Source organism: Nuphar pumila, chromosome 3 (genome assembly GCF_984573655.1).
Source record: "Nuphar pumila chromosome 3, dmNupPumi1.hap1.1, whole genome shotgun sequence".
NCBI lineage: Eukaryota > Viridiplantae > Streptophyta > Magnoliopsida > Nymphaeales > Nymphaeaceae > Nuphar > Nuphar pumila.
This window is the reverse complement of record NC_143251.1, coordinates 111,495,073-111,509,845: the sequence shown is the minus strand read 5'-3', so window position 1 is coordinate 111,509,845 and position 14,773 is coordinate 111,495,073. Positions and strand designations below refer to the sequence as shown.

Below are 14,773 nucleotides of genomic sequence, written 5' to 3'. Positions count from 1 at the left end.
ATATAGCAGCTGGGAGTGCCCAGCAGGACAGTGATTTGATCCAAGATAGTATTTTGATTGTGGGTCGAGCTGCTTTGGTATTATTTGATAGTGGAACTACACATTCTTTTATTGCCGCTCATTTTGCTAGTCAGTTACAGTTGTCTGTAGAACCTTTAAAGCATGTGCTTGATGTTAGTAATCCTGTAGGCGATAATTGTATATGCGCTTATTATTTACCTCATTTGTCAGTTGAGTTGGGTGGGCAAAATCTACATGTCAATCTGGTTGTACTTGACATGACAACATTTGATGTTATTCTGGGCATAGATTGGCTCTACGAGCACTATGACATTATCCATTGTCATGAAGGCACAATGGTCTTATCATGACCTGATTGTTCTGAGATTTCTTATCGTGTGTGTAGACCTTCTTTGGGACATCATGTTGTTTCATCTCTAAAGGATAAAAGGTATGTGAATAGAGGAGATATTGCTTTTCTTGTGTGTTTGACTTCTGAGGAGCCTAAGGTCGCATCTTTGGAGGAGTTGGAGGTAGTGCGTGACTATTATGATATTTTTTTGGATGAATTATTGGGACTTCCTCCTCTTTGCGACGTTGAGTTTGGCATTGAGCTTTTGTCGGTGACTGCTCCAGTCTCCAAGGATTTGTATTGTATGACGCTAGCTTAGTTGGAGGAGCTGAATAATAAACTCCAAGAGCTTTTAAAGCGCGGATTTCTTTCACTGAGCATGTCACCTTGGGGAGCGCCCATTCTCTTCGTAAAGAAGAAGGATGGATCTATGAGGTTATGCATCGATTATCGAATGGTTAACTAGGTAACTATTAAGAACAATCCATTACTCTGTATCGAAGACCTCTTCAATCAGTTGCAAAAGGCAAGGGTAAAGATCACTTTATAACTATGTGTGTATGAGTGTAGTGTTGCTTGTTTATGTGATCGTGTTGTAATATATGTGTTGATTATGCTTTTGCGTAGGTCATCTCAAAGATTGATTTGAGATCTGGGTATCATCAACTGCGAATTAAGGCAGAGGATATATCCAAGACTATGTTTCACACTCGTTATGGGCATTATGTGTTCGTGGTGATGCCATTTGGACTCACAAATTTTCCAGTCGCATTTATGGATATGATGAATCACATTTTTCAACCTTTCCTAAATTCTTTTGTGATCATGTTTATCGACGACATCTTGATCTATTCAGAGAATGAGGTTCAACATCAAGAGCATCTACGTGTTGTTTTAGAGATTCTTAGGGAGCATCACCTCTATGCTAAGCTCTTCAAATGCAAGTTTTGGCTCAGGCAAGTCTCTTTTCTTGGCCATGTGATTTCCGCAGATGGCATGGCCGTGGACCCTGCCAAAGTTAAGGCAGTGTTAGATTGGCAACAACTGCAGAATGTTCAAGATATTAGGAGTTTCCTTGGTATGGCTGGTTACTATCGATGATTTATTCAGGATTTCTCTCATATTGTTTTGCCGTTGACAAAACTTCTGAGGATGGGAGTCAAGTTCGAGTGGTCAGATAAGTGCGAAGAGAGCTTTTAGATGTTTAAGCAGAAGCTCACTTTAGTTTTTGTTTTGTCTTTGCCATCAGGTAGTGGTAGTTTTGTGGTTTTCTCGGATACATCTGGCATGGGTTTAGGTTGTGTCCTAATGCAGAATGGTAAGGTTATAGTGTATGTATCACGTCAGTTGAAGGTTCATGAGCGCAATTGCCCAATGGATGACCTCGAGTTGGCTGTGGTAGTCTTCGCATTGAAGATATGATGACATTATTTGTATGGCGAGCAGTTCAAAGTGTTCACGGATCACAAGAGCTTGAAGTATTTGTTTTTGCATAAAGAGTTAAATATGTGGCAGCATAAATGGTTGAAATTCATTAAGGATTATGGTTTTTCTTTGTCTTATCATCCAGGTAAGGCAAATATGGTAGCCGATGCGCTTAGCAGAAGACTAGTGGTGTTCTATTCAGTTGCCTTAGTAGTGTATGAAAGCTACTAGAGGATTTTATTGCATGGAGGCCCTTTGTTGTGAGCTAGGGTGCGATTAAGCTTTTTAGCCTTGTCATGCAATCAGATATCTTTGACACGATTGTCACAATGCAATTGAAGGACCCTCAATTTGAGAAATTGAAGGCCCTTACCCTAGTGAGCGACTCCGCTTTCCACCTTGGAGAGGATGGAGGTATCCGTATGAGAAATTGTATTTGGGTACCCAACAAGCTTTGATTTGAGGCATGAGCTCCTTGACGAGGCTCACAAATCCTGATATACCATTCACTTTGGCAAGACCAAGATGTTTAAGGACCTTCAAAAGAGGTATTGGTGGAATGTCATGAAGAAAGATGTTGCAACTTATGTTTCAAAGTGTTTGACTTGCTAGCAAGTCAAAATCAAGCATTAGAGGCCAACCTACAGAAATTCCACAGTAAAAATGGGAAGTGATCACTATGGATTTTGTTGTGGGACTACCCAAGACTCGTTGGTGTGTATTTGTAAGTGCTTATTTTAAAACCTTTATTTTATCATTGAAATCATTTGGAAAATCACCCAAGTAATAATAAACCGACTTTCCACGAAAGTGGCGAGTACGGGTCGAATCCACAGGGAACGGGATACATTCGAATTAAATCTAAAACTTCAATTTATTAACATCACAGATGTTTACAACTACCTTAATATTACAATTCTAATTAAATGACACTCTAAAAATGAAAATGAACTGAAACAGCTTGCTAAGTCTTCTCCAGATCGCCAGGGGTAATTCTGTCTTTTCACCACACGTGCATCTGCACTTCGCATTGTAAATACACCTGTAGATCTGTTTCTAACTTATCAACCTACAACAATGAAAATAAAGAGTCAGCATGGAGTCAATCATTAATTCTAAGTTACCTCTACACTATTTTTAAACTAACCACTGTATTAAACTATAATTAAAAATGAAGAAAACTAAAACTATAATTTCTAACTAAACTAACAAAATAAATACTCTCTAACTAGTCTAACTACTGTTAATTCACTAACTATCTGCTAGAAAACACGAAAAACTACCAAAAATCAACTAAGTAAGCGAATGACTATTTTGTCGCTGAACAGTGCAAAATCGGGTTCAAATAGGTTTTCGCAAACAGGAAGTATGAAGAAGCAGACTAAGTCTGATTCTAAGTATTTCTCTTTTGTTCTCTTTCTGACAGACTCAAGAGTCTGTCGGATTTTACGGAATTGAAAAACTCATCCGGAAACTCCGGATACAAGCCTTTCAAGTTCGATCAAAATTCTAGAACCGTTTGACCCGGAATCTAAAATCGCGAAAAAACTAATTTTGTATAACGCTTGAAAGGCAAACCAAATCAACTCAAAAGGAGTTGATTTTTGGTTTGCAAACATGTAACACTCTAATGAACAGACTAGAATAGTAATTTCAAGAAAACTCAGAATATTATGCATAAGGTAACAAGCGAAAATCACTGCAAACTTTGGGTTTCTACTTCAATGCACTATTCATTCATCAAAAACCAACTTATGCACTATTGCTTAAAACATATGTAATTACAATCATTCACATCCTAATGCTAACTAACTAACAGGAACTACATCTAATTATAATAAGAAAATAAAATTTAAGTTAACCATCTACATTATTTGCGAGAAATACAAATTTATGCTAACACAAAAGACTAATATGTATGTAACTATCAATCTTAAATGAAACTAACATACACTTCTGAATTAATTACCAAATCACTAACATTAACTAACCTAATTTACTCGCTAGCAACCAATGATTAACTGATCCTACGGCCAACACTATGCACAACCTAACTAAGAAGCTATAATTTAATCAAAACGCCAAAATCGCCCAAATGGGCTCTATATCTACCAAAGCAACCTAATTACTCCCCTAATTAACCATTAAACCCACCTAACTGCTGTTAACACAAAAAATTAAACAAACCTCTTCTAATTTACCTAAATCACAAAGCATGGAAATCGGGTAGAATCACTCTACCCGATTTTGGTCATTAACGTGTACCTAAGAGCAAAATGGATTTAAAACATTTTCTAATTATAATACAACATCAAAAACTAATTGAACGTGCACATCAGCTCAATTAAATTACACTAAGTTATTAAACTAATATTCTGAACTGAAACATTACAGCCAGCTTGAATTAATCTAGCCGGTTTAGCATAAAAAAAAGGGGGAAAACAATTCTACTTGGTTCAAAACCCCCAAAAATGCAACAAATTAAACTAAATATGGAATCTAGATGTTGGTTCAAGCATCAACAGGTTTACACTATGGCTGCAACAATCTAAAAACATAGACAATGGAAAATTAAATCAAACATATACGCTAATTGGGTTTTAACTAGAAGAGGAGGATGGGAAGCATACCGGTGATCTATTCCGGCAATCCGAGGAATGGAGGGATAGAGGAAGAGGTGGACTATGCACAAAAGATGTGTCATCAGCCTCGATGGTGCTGCTACTATGGCCTCTTTGCTGCAGTTCATGGGAGCACGCAAGCGGGAGGGGAATCGAGCAGTGGGAAGGAGGAGACGACCAACTAGAGAGGGTGGTCGATCCTAATGGAGCAGACGACATTCCAGTTAGGAGCAGATCCCTCCATGACCTGCTGTACCTGCAAAATGTGAAGCATGGGCCATTAGTGCAGCAAGGGGAGAAGAAAGGTAGATGTGGGAGAAGAAGAATGGAGGAGGTCGAAGATGGTGCTTCAATGGCGATTTTGGCTAAGTCAAGCTCGCCCAAAAAGGAGGAAGGAAGAGATGGGGCAACTTTGTGGGTGAGGAAGATGGTGGTGGAGTGAGAGTCGGGTGGAGAGGGCGCAATCCCCAAGGCAAAGACACCTAGGTTTTTTTTTTCAAACTCGTTCTTAAAGGGAGAAACCCGATTTTTGGTTATTTTCCACAAAAAGGATTAAAAACAAACTATTTGTTGGGCGCCTCTTATGAAGTGTTTTTTAGCAATTATTTTATAAAAAAATGTAAATGGGGTTTGAGTGGGTTAGATTGGGGAGTTTTGGCGCAGATCCAAGGCATAGATGGCCCAATTGGATCCGTTTTGCCCAATTTCGCCCCGAGGTCTGACCCGTTTCACTAAAAATGTGATATCTCTCTTGTTTTAAATTTGATTCAAATGAAATTTGAACCGTAGCTCAATGACATATATATGCATCTAAGTGTGGGTTATAAACCTATAAATGATGCATTTATTTAATAAAAATATATTATATTTTTGCATAATTAATGCATCATCACTCGTCGACAGCATGATGTTATTTGGGTAATCGTTGATAGATTAACCAAGTCAGCACATTTCTTGCCTATTTGTATGACTCGGACTCCTCAGATTCTTGCAGATCTATATATTAAAGAGGTAGTTCATTTGCATGGCGTGCCCTTTTTTATTATATCTTATCGCGGTACTCATTTTACTTCACATTTTTTGGGTCAGTTTCAGCAAGCTTTGGGTACGAGGTTGAAGTTTAGCACTTTGTTTCACCCTCAGACTGATGGTCAGCCTGAGAGGACCATTCAGTCCCTCAAGGATATGCTTCAGACATGCACTTTAGATTGGAGAGGCGATTGGGATAGTCATGTGATTCTCGCTGAGTTTGTATATAAAAATAGTTATCATGCGAGTATTGACATGGCACCCTATGAGGCACTCTATGGGAGGCCACATAGATCGCCTGTTTACTGAGATGATGTCGGCAACCGCAGTGTGGAGTCACCTATGGTAGTTCAGCAATATACAGATCAGGTATGGATTATTCATGATCGTTTGCGCACATCACAAAGTCGTCAAAATAGCTACGTGGATCATCATCGTAGAGAGCTTACTTTCAAGGTTGATGACCTTGTGTTCGTCAATATCTCTCCTACGAAGAGCATTTTTCATTTTGGCAAGAAGGGCAAACTCAGTCCAAGGTATGTTGGTTCTTTCTCAGTTTTAGAAAGGATTGGCAAGGCAGCCTATCGCATGGAGTTACCACCGTAGTATTAGCAGATCCATGATGTTTTTCACGTGTCCATGCTCAGGAAGTATGTTCACGACCCCGCCCACGTCATTCAGTACAAGAATGTGGATATTCAGGAGGATCTATCTATTGTCGAGAGGCCTATTCGCATTGTTGACAGGAAGAAACAGGTTCTACAGACTAGGACCATCCCCTTTGTCAAGGTTCTTTGGCAGCATCATGGTATCGAGGAGTGCACTTGGAAACCTAAAGCGGGAATAAGAGAGAAGTACCCTCAGTTATTTGTATCCGAGTGAAATTTTTGAGGATAATTTTTTTTTAAGGGGGGTAGGATGTAAAACCCATAAATTTTTAAGAGAAAATAAATAAAGGGTTTGCTTTATTTGGGTGGAAAATATATTTTTAGCTTTTATTGTGTTTTGTGTGTGTTTTACACACTTAATTTTACCTTTCTAGCAAAGAAGGGTAAAATGGTCATTTTAATAGTTTACGTAAACAAGATACTATTGAAATATTTAATTTAATCATTTTAATAAATCACCAACTCATTTGGGCATTTTTGAGGTGCTTCGAACTTAACAAGATACATTTTCATGGTTCTCAAAATATTTTTGTAAAAAAGGGGTATTTTAGTCATAAGATTAATCTTGGAAAATATTTTTATTGAATGAAGTATTAATTTTAAAACCAAATAGTTTATTTTTTAGTATTATTTTATTTTATTTTTATTTACTTTTCCTATTTTCTTATAGAAATTCTTTAGTTATTATTATTATTGTTATTTTATTAAAAAATTTTATTTTTTATTTGGTTCCTCAGATCGAGCCCGAACTGGGTCCGATCCGGACTCGATGTTCACCCCCATAAAATCACGCAAAACCATAAACCTTGCTTAACCCCTTTTTTCTCCCCCTTTCATTTTTCGAAGTCGCCCCTCCCCGAGTCCTCTTCTCCTCTTTTCCTTTCCTCGACCAGAGATCGAACGAAGCCAGGCCATCGCCGACCTCCGTCGGCCGACACCATCTCTTCCTCCCTCCTCTTTTCCTTCCTTCTTATTTCCCATGTCTCCCTCTTCCCCCCTTTCCCTCCTCCTTTATTCTCCTTGTTCGGGCACCGATCGGAGACCAACCAGTCTGAGCCACCAGTTGTTGTCATTCCTCTGCCACCTCTGCACGACACCCAACACCAAAGGATATCCCCGTGTTCCCCATCTCTTCTTATTTTTTATTGTTGTTTGGTTGCTTTGTTTATTGTAGTTTATTTTTCTTCTCGGTTGGGCTGGAGCCCGCATGATGGCTCATTCGGTTGTGGGGTTCGTCAGCTCAGCCCCCTTAAAATCATGATTTTCGTTTCCCTTTTTGTTTTTTTCATTTTCTGCAACACTATGTTACGGTCTGGATTTCTGCTTATCCCAACTCGACGACTGCCATAAAAGAATCGTCCATTTTACTAAACCCATCATGCGTGACCAGGAAATTGATATAATGTATCGACTCTCTTTGCGAGTTTTCAACATTTTTTCAAAAATAGTAGCATCACTTATATAGATTATAATTGTCTTTGAAAATTTTTCACATGTTTGGTATTTTCGACTTCGTGACCAGCGTACCTTACTTCTCTTCATTTTCCTGAAATCTTGATCCCAATTTTATTCTAAGTTAATCTTTATATTTTGTTTGATGTTCCAAAAAATAGGGTTTTCCCATGTTAATCGAATAGGGTGATTCACATTCTAGTTGGGACATGAATCATATTTGGGTCGCAAGTTTAAAATTGTTTAGGGCTGAATTGTTTTGCTTAAAATAATGCCTATTTGCATCTTTTTTAATTTAAACCATGGATTATGTATTGTTTACGTATTATTCTAGCCGAATTTTGTTTATGTCGTTACCTCTTTTTGTTTCCTTGGTTTGGTTTCAGTTCCAATGAGTGTGTGTGTGTGTGTATATATATATATATATATTATTGAGACTGAATACCTCGATGTTTGTGCCATCACTGGGGTAATGCATAGGGTAGTGTGCAGGTCGTGGTATGCTGTCCAAGCTTATGTTGGACTTATTAGTGTGTCGCTTCAAGGTTTTCAAAAAATTGCTTTACTGAATTTTGTTTTAATTTTTTTTTATCGCTTGTGTGTGAAAGCATATTAGATAAAAGTTATTGTTGTTTGTGCAACACAATAGCACTCTCTTCCTGTGAGAGGGACGATTAGATTGTAGTGTGCGATGATTGCACTGGACTTCCAGAGTCTCGAGTTTCCCTTTACCTTTATCACGTCGAAAATGTAGGATTCCTAAACTAAAATTTGTAGGATGTTATTCATGTTGTATGATAGAGTCTCAAAATTTGTTTGTGCGTACACTGAATTCACATCACAGGCACAATGTTAGAAATTGTTTAAATTATTTTGTATTGCCTATATAATTATGCTTGGCAGGTGTGTGTAGGAGCTATTGTGCGATGCTTAGTGCTAAGCATCGCATGCAGCTAAAAATGTCATGCAAAAAGAAATAAGTAAAATGTAAATGCAAAAGCATGCAAATCGGGTAAATACCCATAGTAAGTAAGTGGTATAAGCGCACCACAGGTTAATTACTTTCTTAAATGCAACACACTCCTGCTCACACACTCACTTAATTGTGGATATGTAGGTCTGTTCTGCTAGAGTTTGGAGATCATGCTGAGCAAGATTTGAATATATGAGAATAAAAGTGCTCTTATTTTTGTAGTTCGGAGACCATGCTAGTCATGGTTGTAGTTAGCGGGATATTGGAGTGTGTTTGTTGCAGGTACATATTTGACATTATTGTGGTATGAATACTAGAATGTATTGTCATATTTGATGTGATTGTATTTATGCTTGCATGAAGTACTTTTGAATTGATTGATTATAACTTCCATGTGAAATTGTATCATGAAAACATGCGTAAAATGAATGTGTCGTGTTTATGAATGCGATTTCATCTTTTTAAATATCCTTGTAATGGGTACAAATATGATTTGATGGTTTTGCACATAAAAATATCGAGTTACCAATGCATCCATAATAGTTCATGTGATTGCATTTGATGTTAAGCATGATTGAGATTAAACCATGCATGCAATCATGTTAAAAATTGAATCATGCAAGTGAGCATGCATAGTAAATCATGACATGATAGGGTCATGCATGAAAGTAAATACAAATTTGTTATGAACATTCATGAGAGAATGTAAATTTGAATTATGCAAGTGACATAGATTTTGATATCATGCATGAGAGCATATAAATTTGAATTATGCAAGTGACATAAATTTTGATATCATGCACTAAAATATGTAAATTTGAATTATACAAGTGGCATAGATTTTGATATCATGCATGAGAGTATGTAAATTTGAATTGTGCAAGTGACATAGATTTTTACATCATTCATGAGAGCATGTAAATTTGAGTTATGCAAATGACATAGAATTGTGAATTCATGCATGAGTGCATGAGAGGGTTATCTTGTGAGTATATAATGTTTGGATCTGACCTATGACTTAATGATGAAGATAACTCCGGACCATGAATCCATTTGAGGTGCCAGCAATGCTGGGCTCTCTGAGATGGCTGGATCCGTTCTAATCTCGTGTCCTCCCAAGAAAGGGAAGGGTGATACAAGCCTCGTGGAACATGTGTTTTGAGGGATGAAGGCATCTCTTATCCCTGTCCCATGGAGGTTAGGGGATATGTCTGCCAGTGAGTCTTAGGTGGTAGTACCACATCTTTGCAGAGTTAGGGATGCATGCTCGATTATTTGTCAGCAATTTTGGTTTGGTGTAGGCCAAGACCTGGAACCATGGGTCCGTTTTTCCAACCGCTACACTACAGAGTTGAATCGCTCGGGAAATACCCAGTTAAGCCATAGGAGGGCAATAAAAAAAAATTGAATAATAAATATTCCTATGGTTGTTTCTAAATGTCTATACCCTCTTTTGTACTAGATAGGCTTGAATAACAAGAAAAATAATTAATTAGATTTTTAAGATAACTGCTTCCATATGCATAATCATATATTGTGAACATGTAGAGACTTTTAGGTTTATATGATTATTGCATATGAATTTTATTACATGTGAATGAAAATAATATGTTTATGCTTGGTCATATGATTTGACCTATTGTTACAAGCCAAGGGCTTGGTTGATGCACGCGAGGTGCTTGTGTGTGCGATGCACATGGTGTAATACCACATATTTTCTTACTTAGTCATTTTTATTTTTTTCAAAAATTTGACTGTCTGGGAGAAAAATTGTTTGAAGCTCGATTTTAGACCAATGCTTTTGAGTCAGGGCTTGGCCCATGTCTTACTAGCTAGGTCTAAATGAGTCATTTAAAATGTAAAAAAGGGTTTTATTTTTTACTTTTAAATTCAAGCAAAATTTGAGCAAAATGTGAGTTATTTTTTGGTAAAATTCAGAATTTGTATTCATATAATATACCGTTGGATGTGTCTCAGAATGCCGAGCACAACAATATTTTACTTTTTTGAATTCGAGTTTCAGTTGACCCAAAAATCATGTTTTTTCAAAAAAGGAGCAGTTTGTCGAACATGACCCGTATTTGGATCGGGCTGGATCTAATGGTTTTGATTCAAATTAATATGGACCTGAACACTATCAAAGACCCACATTAATATAGATTCGGTCCAGTCCAAAACTCATTTGGATTTTTGAAGATGGATTTGGATCTTGGATGCAGATTCAAATCTAAATCCATGCCCAACGATTTTTGAGCTTTAAATTTATCTAAAAGCTTTAAATTGGAGTTAAATAAGGTTAATAAGTCTTCTAAGTTAATTTAGCTATTTTTGGAAGCTTTTAGATAATTATTAATTAATTAATATTTAATAATTACTTAATTTTTATTAATTTTGAAATTTGTATTTTTGGGTTGAGAAGGACTTCTAAATAGAGTCCTTGTACATACCAAAAGAGCCTTGGAAAGTTTTAAGAAGGAACTTTTGAAAATTTTGAAAACTTTGAAAAAGTCAAAATATAGAGTTTTGAAAATTTTAAAAAGAAAGAGAATCCTCCAAAGAGGAAATTCTCTTTGTCCAGCCCATTTAGAGAGGGCTGGAGAGTTTTCAAAAGACAACTAAAATTTGGTGCTATACATAGTCCAATTAGTGAAAACCAGCTTCTAAATCATTTCATTCTGACATGTAAGAATGTTTTTTTTTAACTGAAAAATCAATGACTCAAACTTTTAAATCTTAAACATTATAAAATTGTAATTTTTATAAAAAAAACATAAAGCAAGGGTCTTCACTAACAAATGGGCCATGCGGAATAGCAAACATTCATGCTGTTAGATATGGTCAAAAGACCTCCTCCTGCGGGTTTCACTAACTTATAAGGTGGTGTTTATATATATATAGTCAATAGAGAACTAGAAATGTGGGCATTTCCATTGGATAGTGTATTTTTGATGAAAAATACGATTTTTGAATGCTTGAAAATGAAGATTATGAGTCATTGATTTTAAAGCATTAAAAAAATCTTGTTTATGCATCAAAATCGGATGATTCAACAAAGGGTTTTATAAAACCAAGCATGTAGATCACATCACTACGATTAGATTCAAGAGAAAATAATAAAAAAAATCATGAAAATCGCGGTTCACACATTAGTTATTATATTTTTAGTTTTCATATTCTACTTACTATATATATATATTATATATTATATATATATATATAGGGTGCAATTGACACAGATCTGATCTATTGACAGCCTTAATTCTGCCATTGAGATTTTAGAATCTGGTAAAGTCAAGCATTCAAAGATTGAAACTCCAAAAGGTGAGAGCATGATGTCCGGGACTCTGGTCTAGGGTTGCAACTAGAAGCAAGCTCCATGTGAGGGGGGCAGCAGTGCCTCACGCTCCAAAAATAGGAAAAAAGAATAAAAGAAAGGAGAAAAAGTACAAAGAAACAAGAGACCTACCCCACAATCTTCTACTGAGTTGGGACAGTCACTTGACCAATAATATAAGGCAGTTAGGTGGGGGTTTACCTTTCCCTCCCATGTGCCCCTTCTCACCTAATCCCTACCCTTAGCAGCAGCAAAAGGAAGACCGATTGCATCTCTCTCTTCAAACATTCAATGTATTGGTATCTGGTCTTTATTTTTTGTTTTATAAAGACAAGCTAAGGTTAGGCAGACCCCTACGAGATATCTCTTAAGCCCCATGTGGCAGAGGGGTTCGAAATTGGGCCTTCAGCTTAACACATGACCCAGCTTACCACATGGGATGCCACTCGGTGGTGGTACAGAGTCTTTGGTTCTAAAGATGAACTAGGAATATTCCTTTGCCAAAGCAATGGTTGAGTAGAAAAGAAAAGCCCTTGTTGAACAATGAGAGAGAGAGAGAGAGAGAGAGAGAGAGAGGGGGACCAACCTATGTTAGTAGCACATTCATAGCTCCTTTAGTCCTTTTAGATGGCAAAAATTGGTTCCCTCCCATGTCACATGGACACAACTAAGAGAATACTGGACACGCTACAATGAAGAGAGAGAGAGAGAGTGTGGAACAGCCCATAGCCTATGTTAGTTGCACATTCATAGGTCCTTTAGTCCTTTTAGATAGCAAAATTTGGTTCCCTCCCATGTCACATGGACACAACTTGGAGAATATGGGACACGCTACAATGAGAGAGAGAGAGATGACCAACCTATGTCAGTAGCACATTCATAGCTCCTTTAGTCCTTTTAGATGGCAAAAATTGGTTCCCTCCCATGTCACATGGACACAGCTAGGACAACACGGGACACGCAACTATGAAGAGAGAGAGAGAGAGGACCAACCTATGTTAGCCACTTAGCCTCATATTTATAGCTCCTTTTAAATAGCAAAAGTTAGTTCCTTCCCATGTCATGTCACATGGACACAACTAAAAGAACACTAGGACGGTGCTGTTTTTGGGTAATTTTAATTAAGAAAAAAAGTATATAAGAGGAGACGACATGGGACTGAAATGGAAGTATCCCGATTTTCATTAAGAAAAAAAGTTAGTTCCTTCCCATGTCATGTCACATGCTTCGTTTTAAATTTATCTTTCTCACAATTACTTTGGCATAATATAAAAAAATTAGCATCATATTTATTTACCTTTTAGCTCTCCCATGGTGGTGGGATATGCAGGTCGTACCATGGGAACACAAATGGGATCCAGTCATCCCTCTCTCCATACCCATCTTGGGATTTCATTAATGCAAGTTGTTTTGATCCAATCCGACTCCATGGATGAAAGATGACATGCCTTGTGTCTCGTGTCCTTTAGGCATGGCCAATGACCAGGGTCTAGTGAAAACTCTCTCTTCCTATCCAAATCCCATAATTAAAGTTGCACAACCAACTGAGCTAGCTCGAAAAATCAACTTGGCTCGAGCGCCGAGCTTGAACATGTCTTTGTTTGAACGAGCCCGACTCGCGTTGTGGGCCATCATCATGCCCATGATGGTCAATCAAAAACTTATCAATTGCAGCCACCACCATAATCATGTTGATGATGGCCATGATGATGATAAGGATGTGTAAATCCATGTACATAATAATGGCCCAAGCAAAAAGCAGTTCAAGGCCTCAATACCTAACCACCGACCAATAGTCCACACAACACATGATCCAGTCTCAGAAATTTTGGTAAAGGAATAAACCACGTTCACATTGAGGGTGTGGAGAAATCAACATCTCATCCAACATCAGTCAACAAAGTCCCCTCAACACTCTGATTAATACCTCACATTATAAGCTTATAACCCAAGCTCCTCCACACCTTCATCTTCATATAATATGAATATAGAGTAACATGTCCAAGGACATATTATAATAAAATGCTAAAGATTGACCAGTAGGGCAAACAATTGCCCTCTAATAAACTTGATGATACCTCTCTTCTATAGATTTTTAGGGCAAAGAGTAAGCCCACTGAGTTTTATGCTATAAAAAACAATGACAGTAAGTACGGCAAGTAGAGCGCTGTTAGAACGCAGCTAGGTCCCTGACACAAAGTAACTAATTAAGAAAAGAAGAGCTCACATTTATCAAATTTTTTTAAAAGTTTTTATTTTTTATAAAAACTAATACTCTTATTGTACATCAGGAAAATCGTACCGGTTTTATGAAACAATATGCTATGTTATATGCTAGAGCTTGAAGATGTCTTTTGTAACCATCAGCTCAAATTAAATCTAAGTTAAATTGAATTAAATGACAATAATACCTTTAAATGAGTAAAATACCTGAGACCCATATGAAGAAAATCAGTAACAATAATACCTTTAAATGAGTAAAATACCTGAGACCCATATGAAGAAAATCAGTAACATGAGGCACCTTAGAGGGATGAGGGGCAAAAAGTTGGCACCTCAATGGAATTTTACTTAAATAATATTTAAATGCTAAAAAATAACAATAAAAAATATAAAAAACTGAAAAGGTGAGAGAGAGAGAGAGAATTGATCTGAGCAGATAAATGTTAGAAATAAAAAGGGGAAGTAAATACCAAAAAGGTATACTGTAGACTAAAAAAGTGAAAAGAGGGAGCTAAATAGTAAATACAACATATGAGAGAGAGAGAGATTTCAGTAAAAATGCAAATTAACATATTAGGTATAAAAGTGAAAATTTGAAATAGACAATGAATTTAAAATGTATAAAGTCATTCATTAATAATAAATGAGAGAGAGAAAAAGAGGCTTAAAAATAATGAAAGACCATGACTTGTTACT

The 14,773-nt window shown here is 36.8% G+C and overlaps 1 protein-coding gene across 1 annotated transcript; it reads left to right on the top strand.

Annotated features, from left to right (window-relative positions):
* The first annotated feature begins 5,769 nt into the window (after positions 1-5,769).
* On the top strand, positions 5,770-6,309 carry LOC149843305 (uncharacterized). Its single transcript, XM_090000877.1, has 2 exons — positions 5,770-5,963; positions 6,075-6,309. Exons 1-2 carry the CDS (start codon positions 5,770-5,772, stop codon positions 6,307-6,309), a joined length of 429 nt encoding a protein of 142 aa, XP_089857003.1.
* Positions 6,310-14,773: the final 8,464 nt, after the last annotated feature.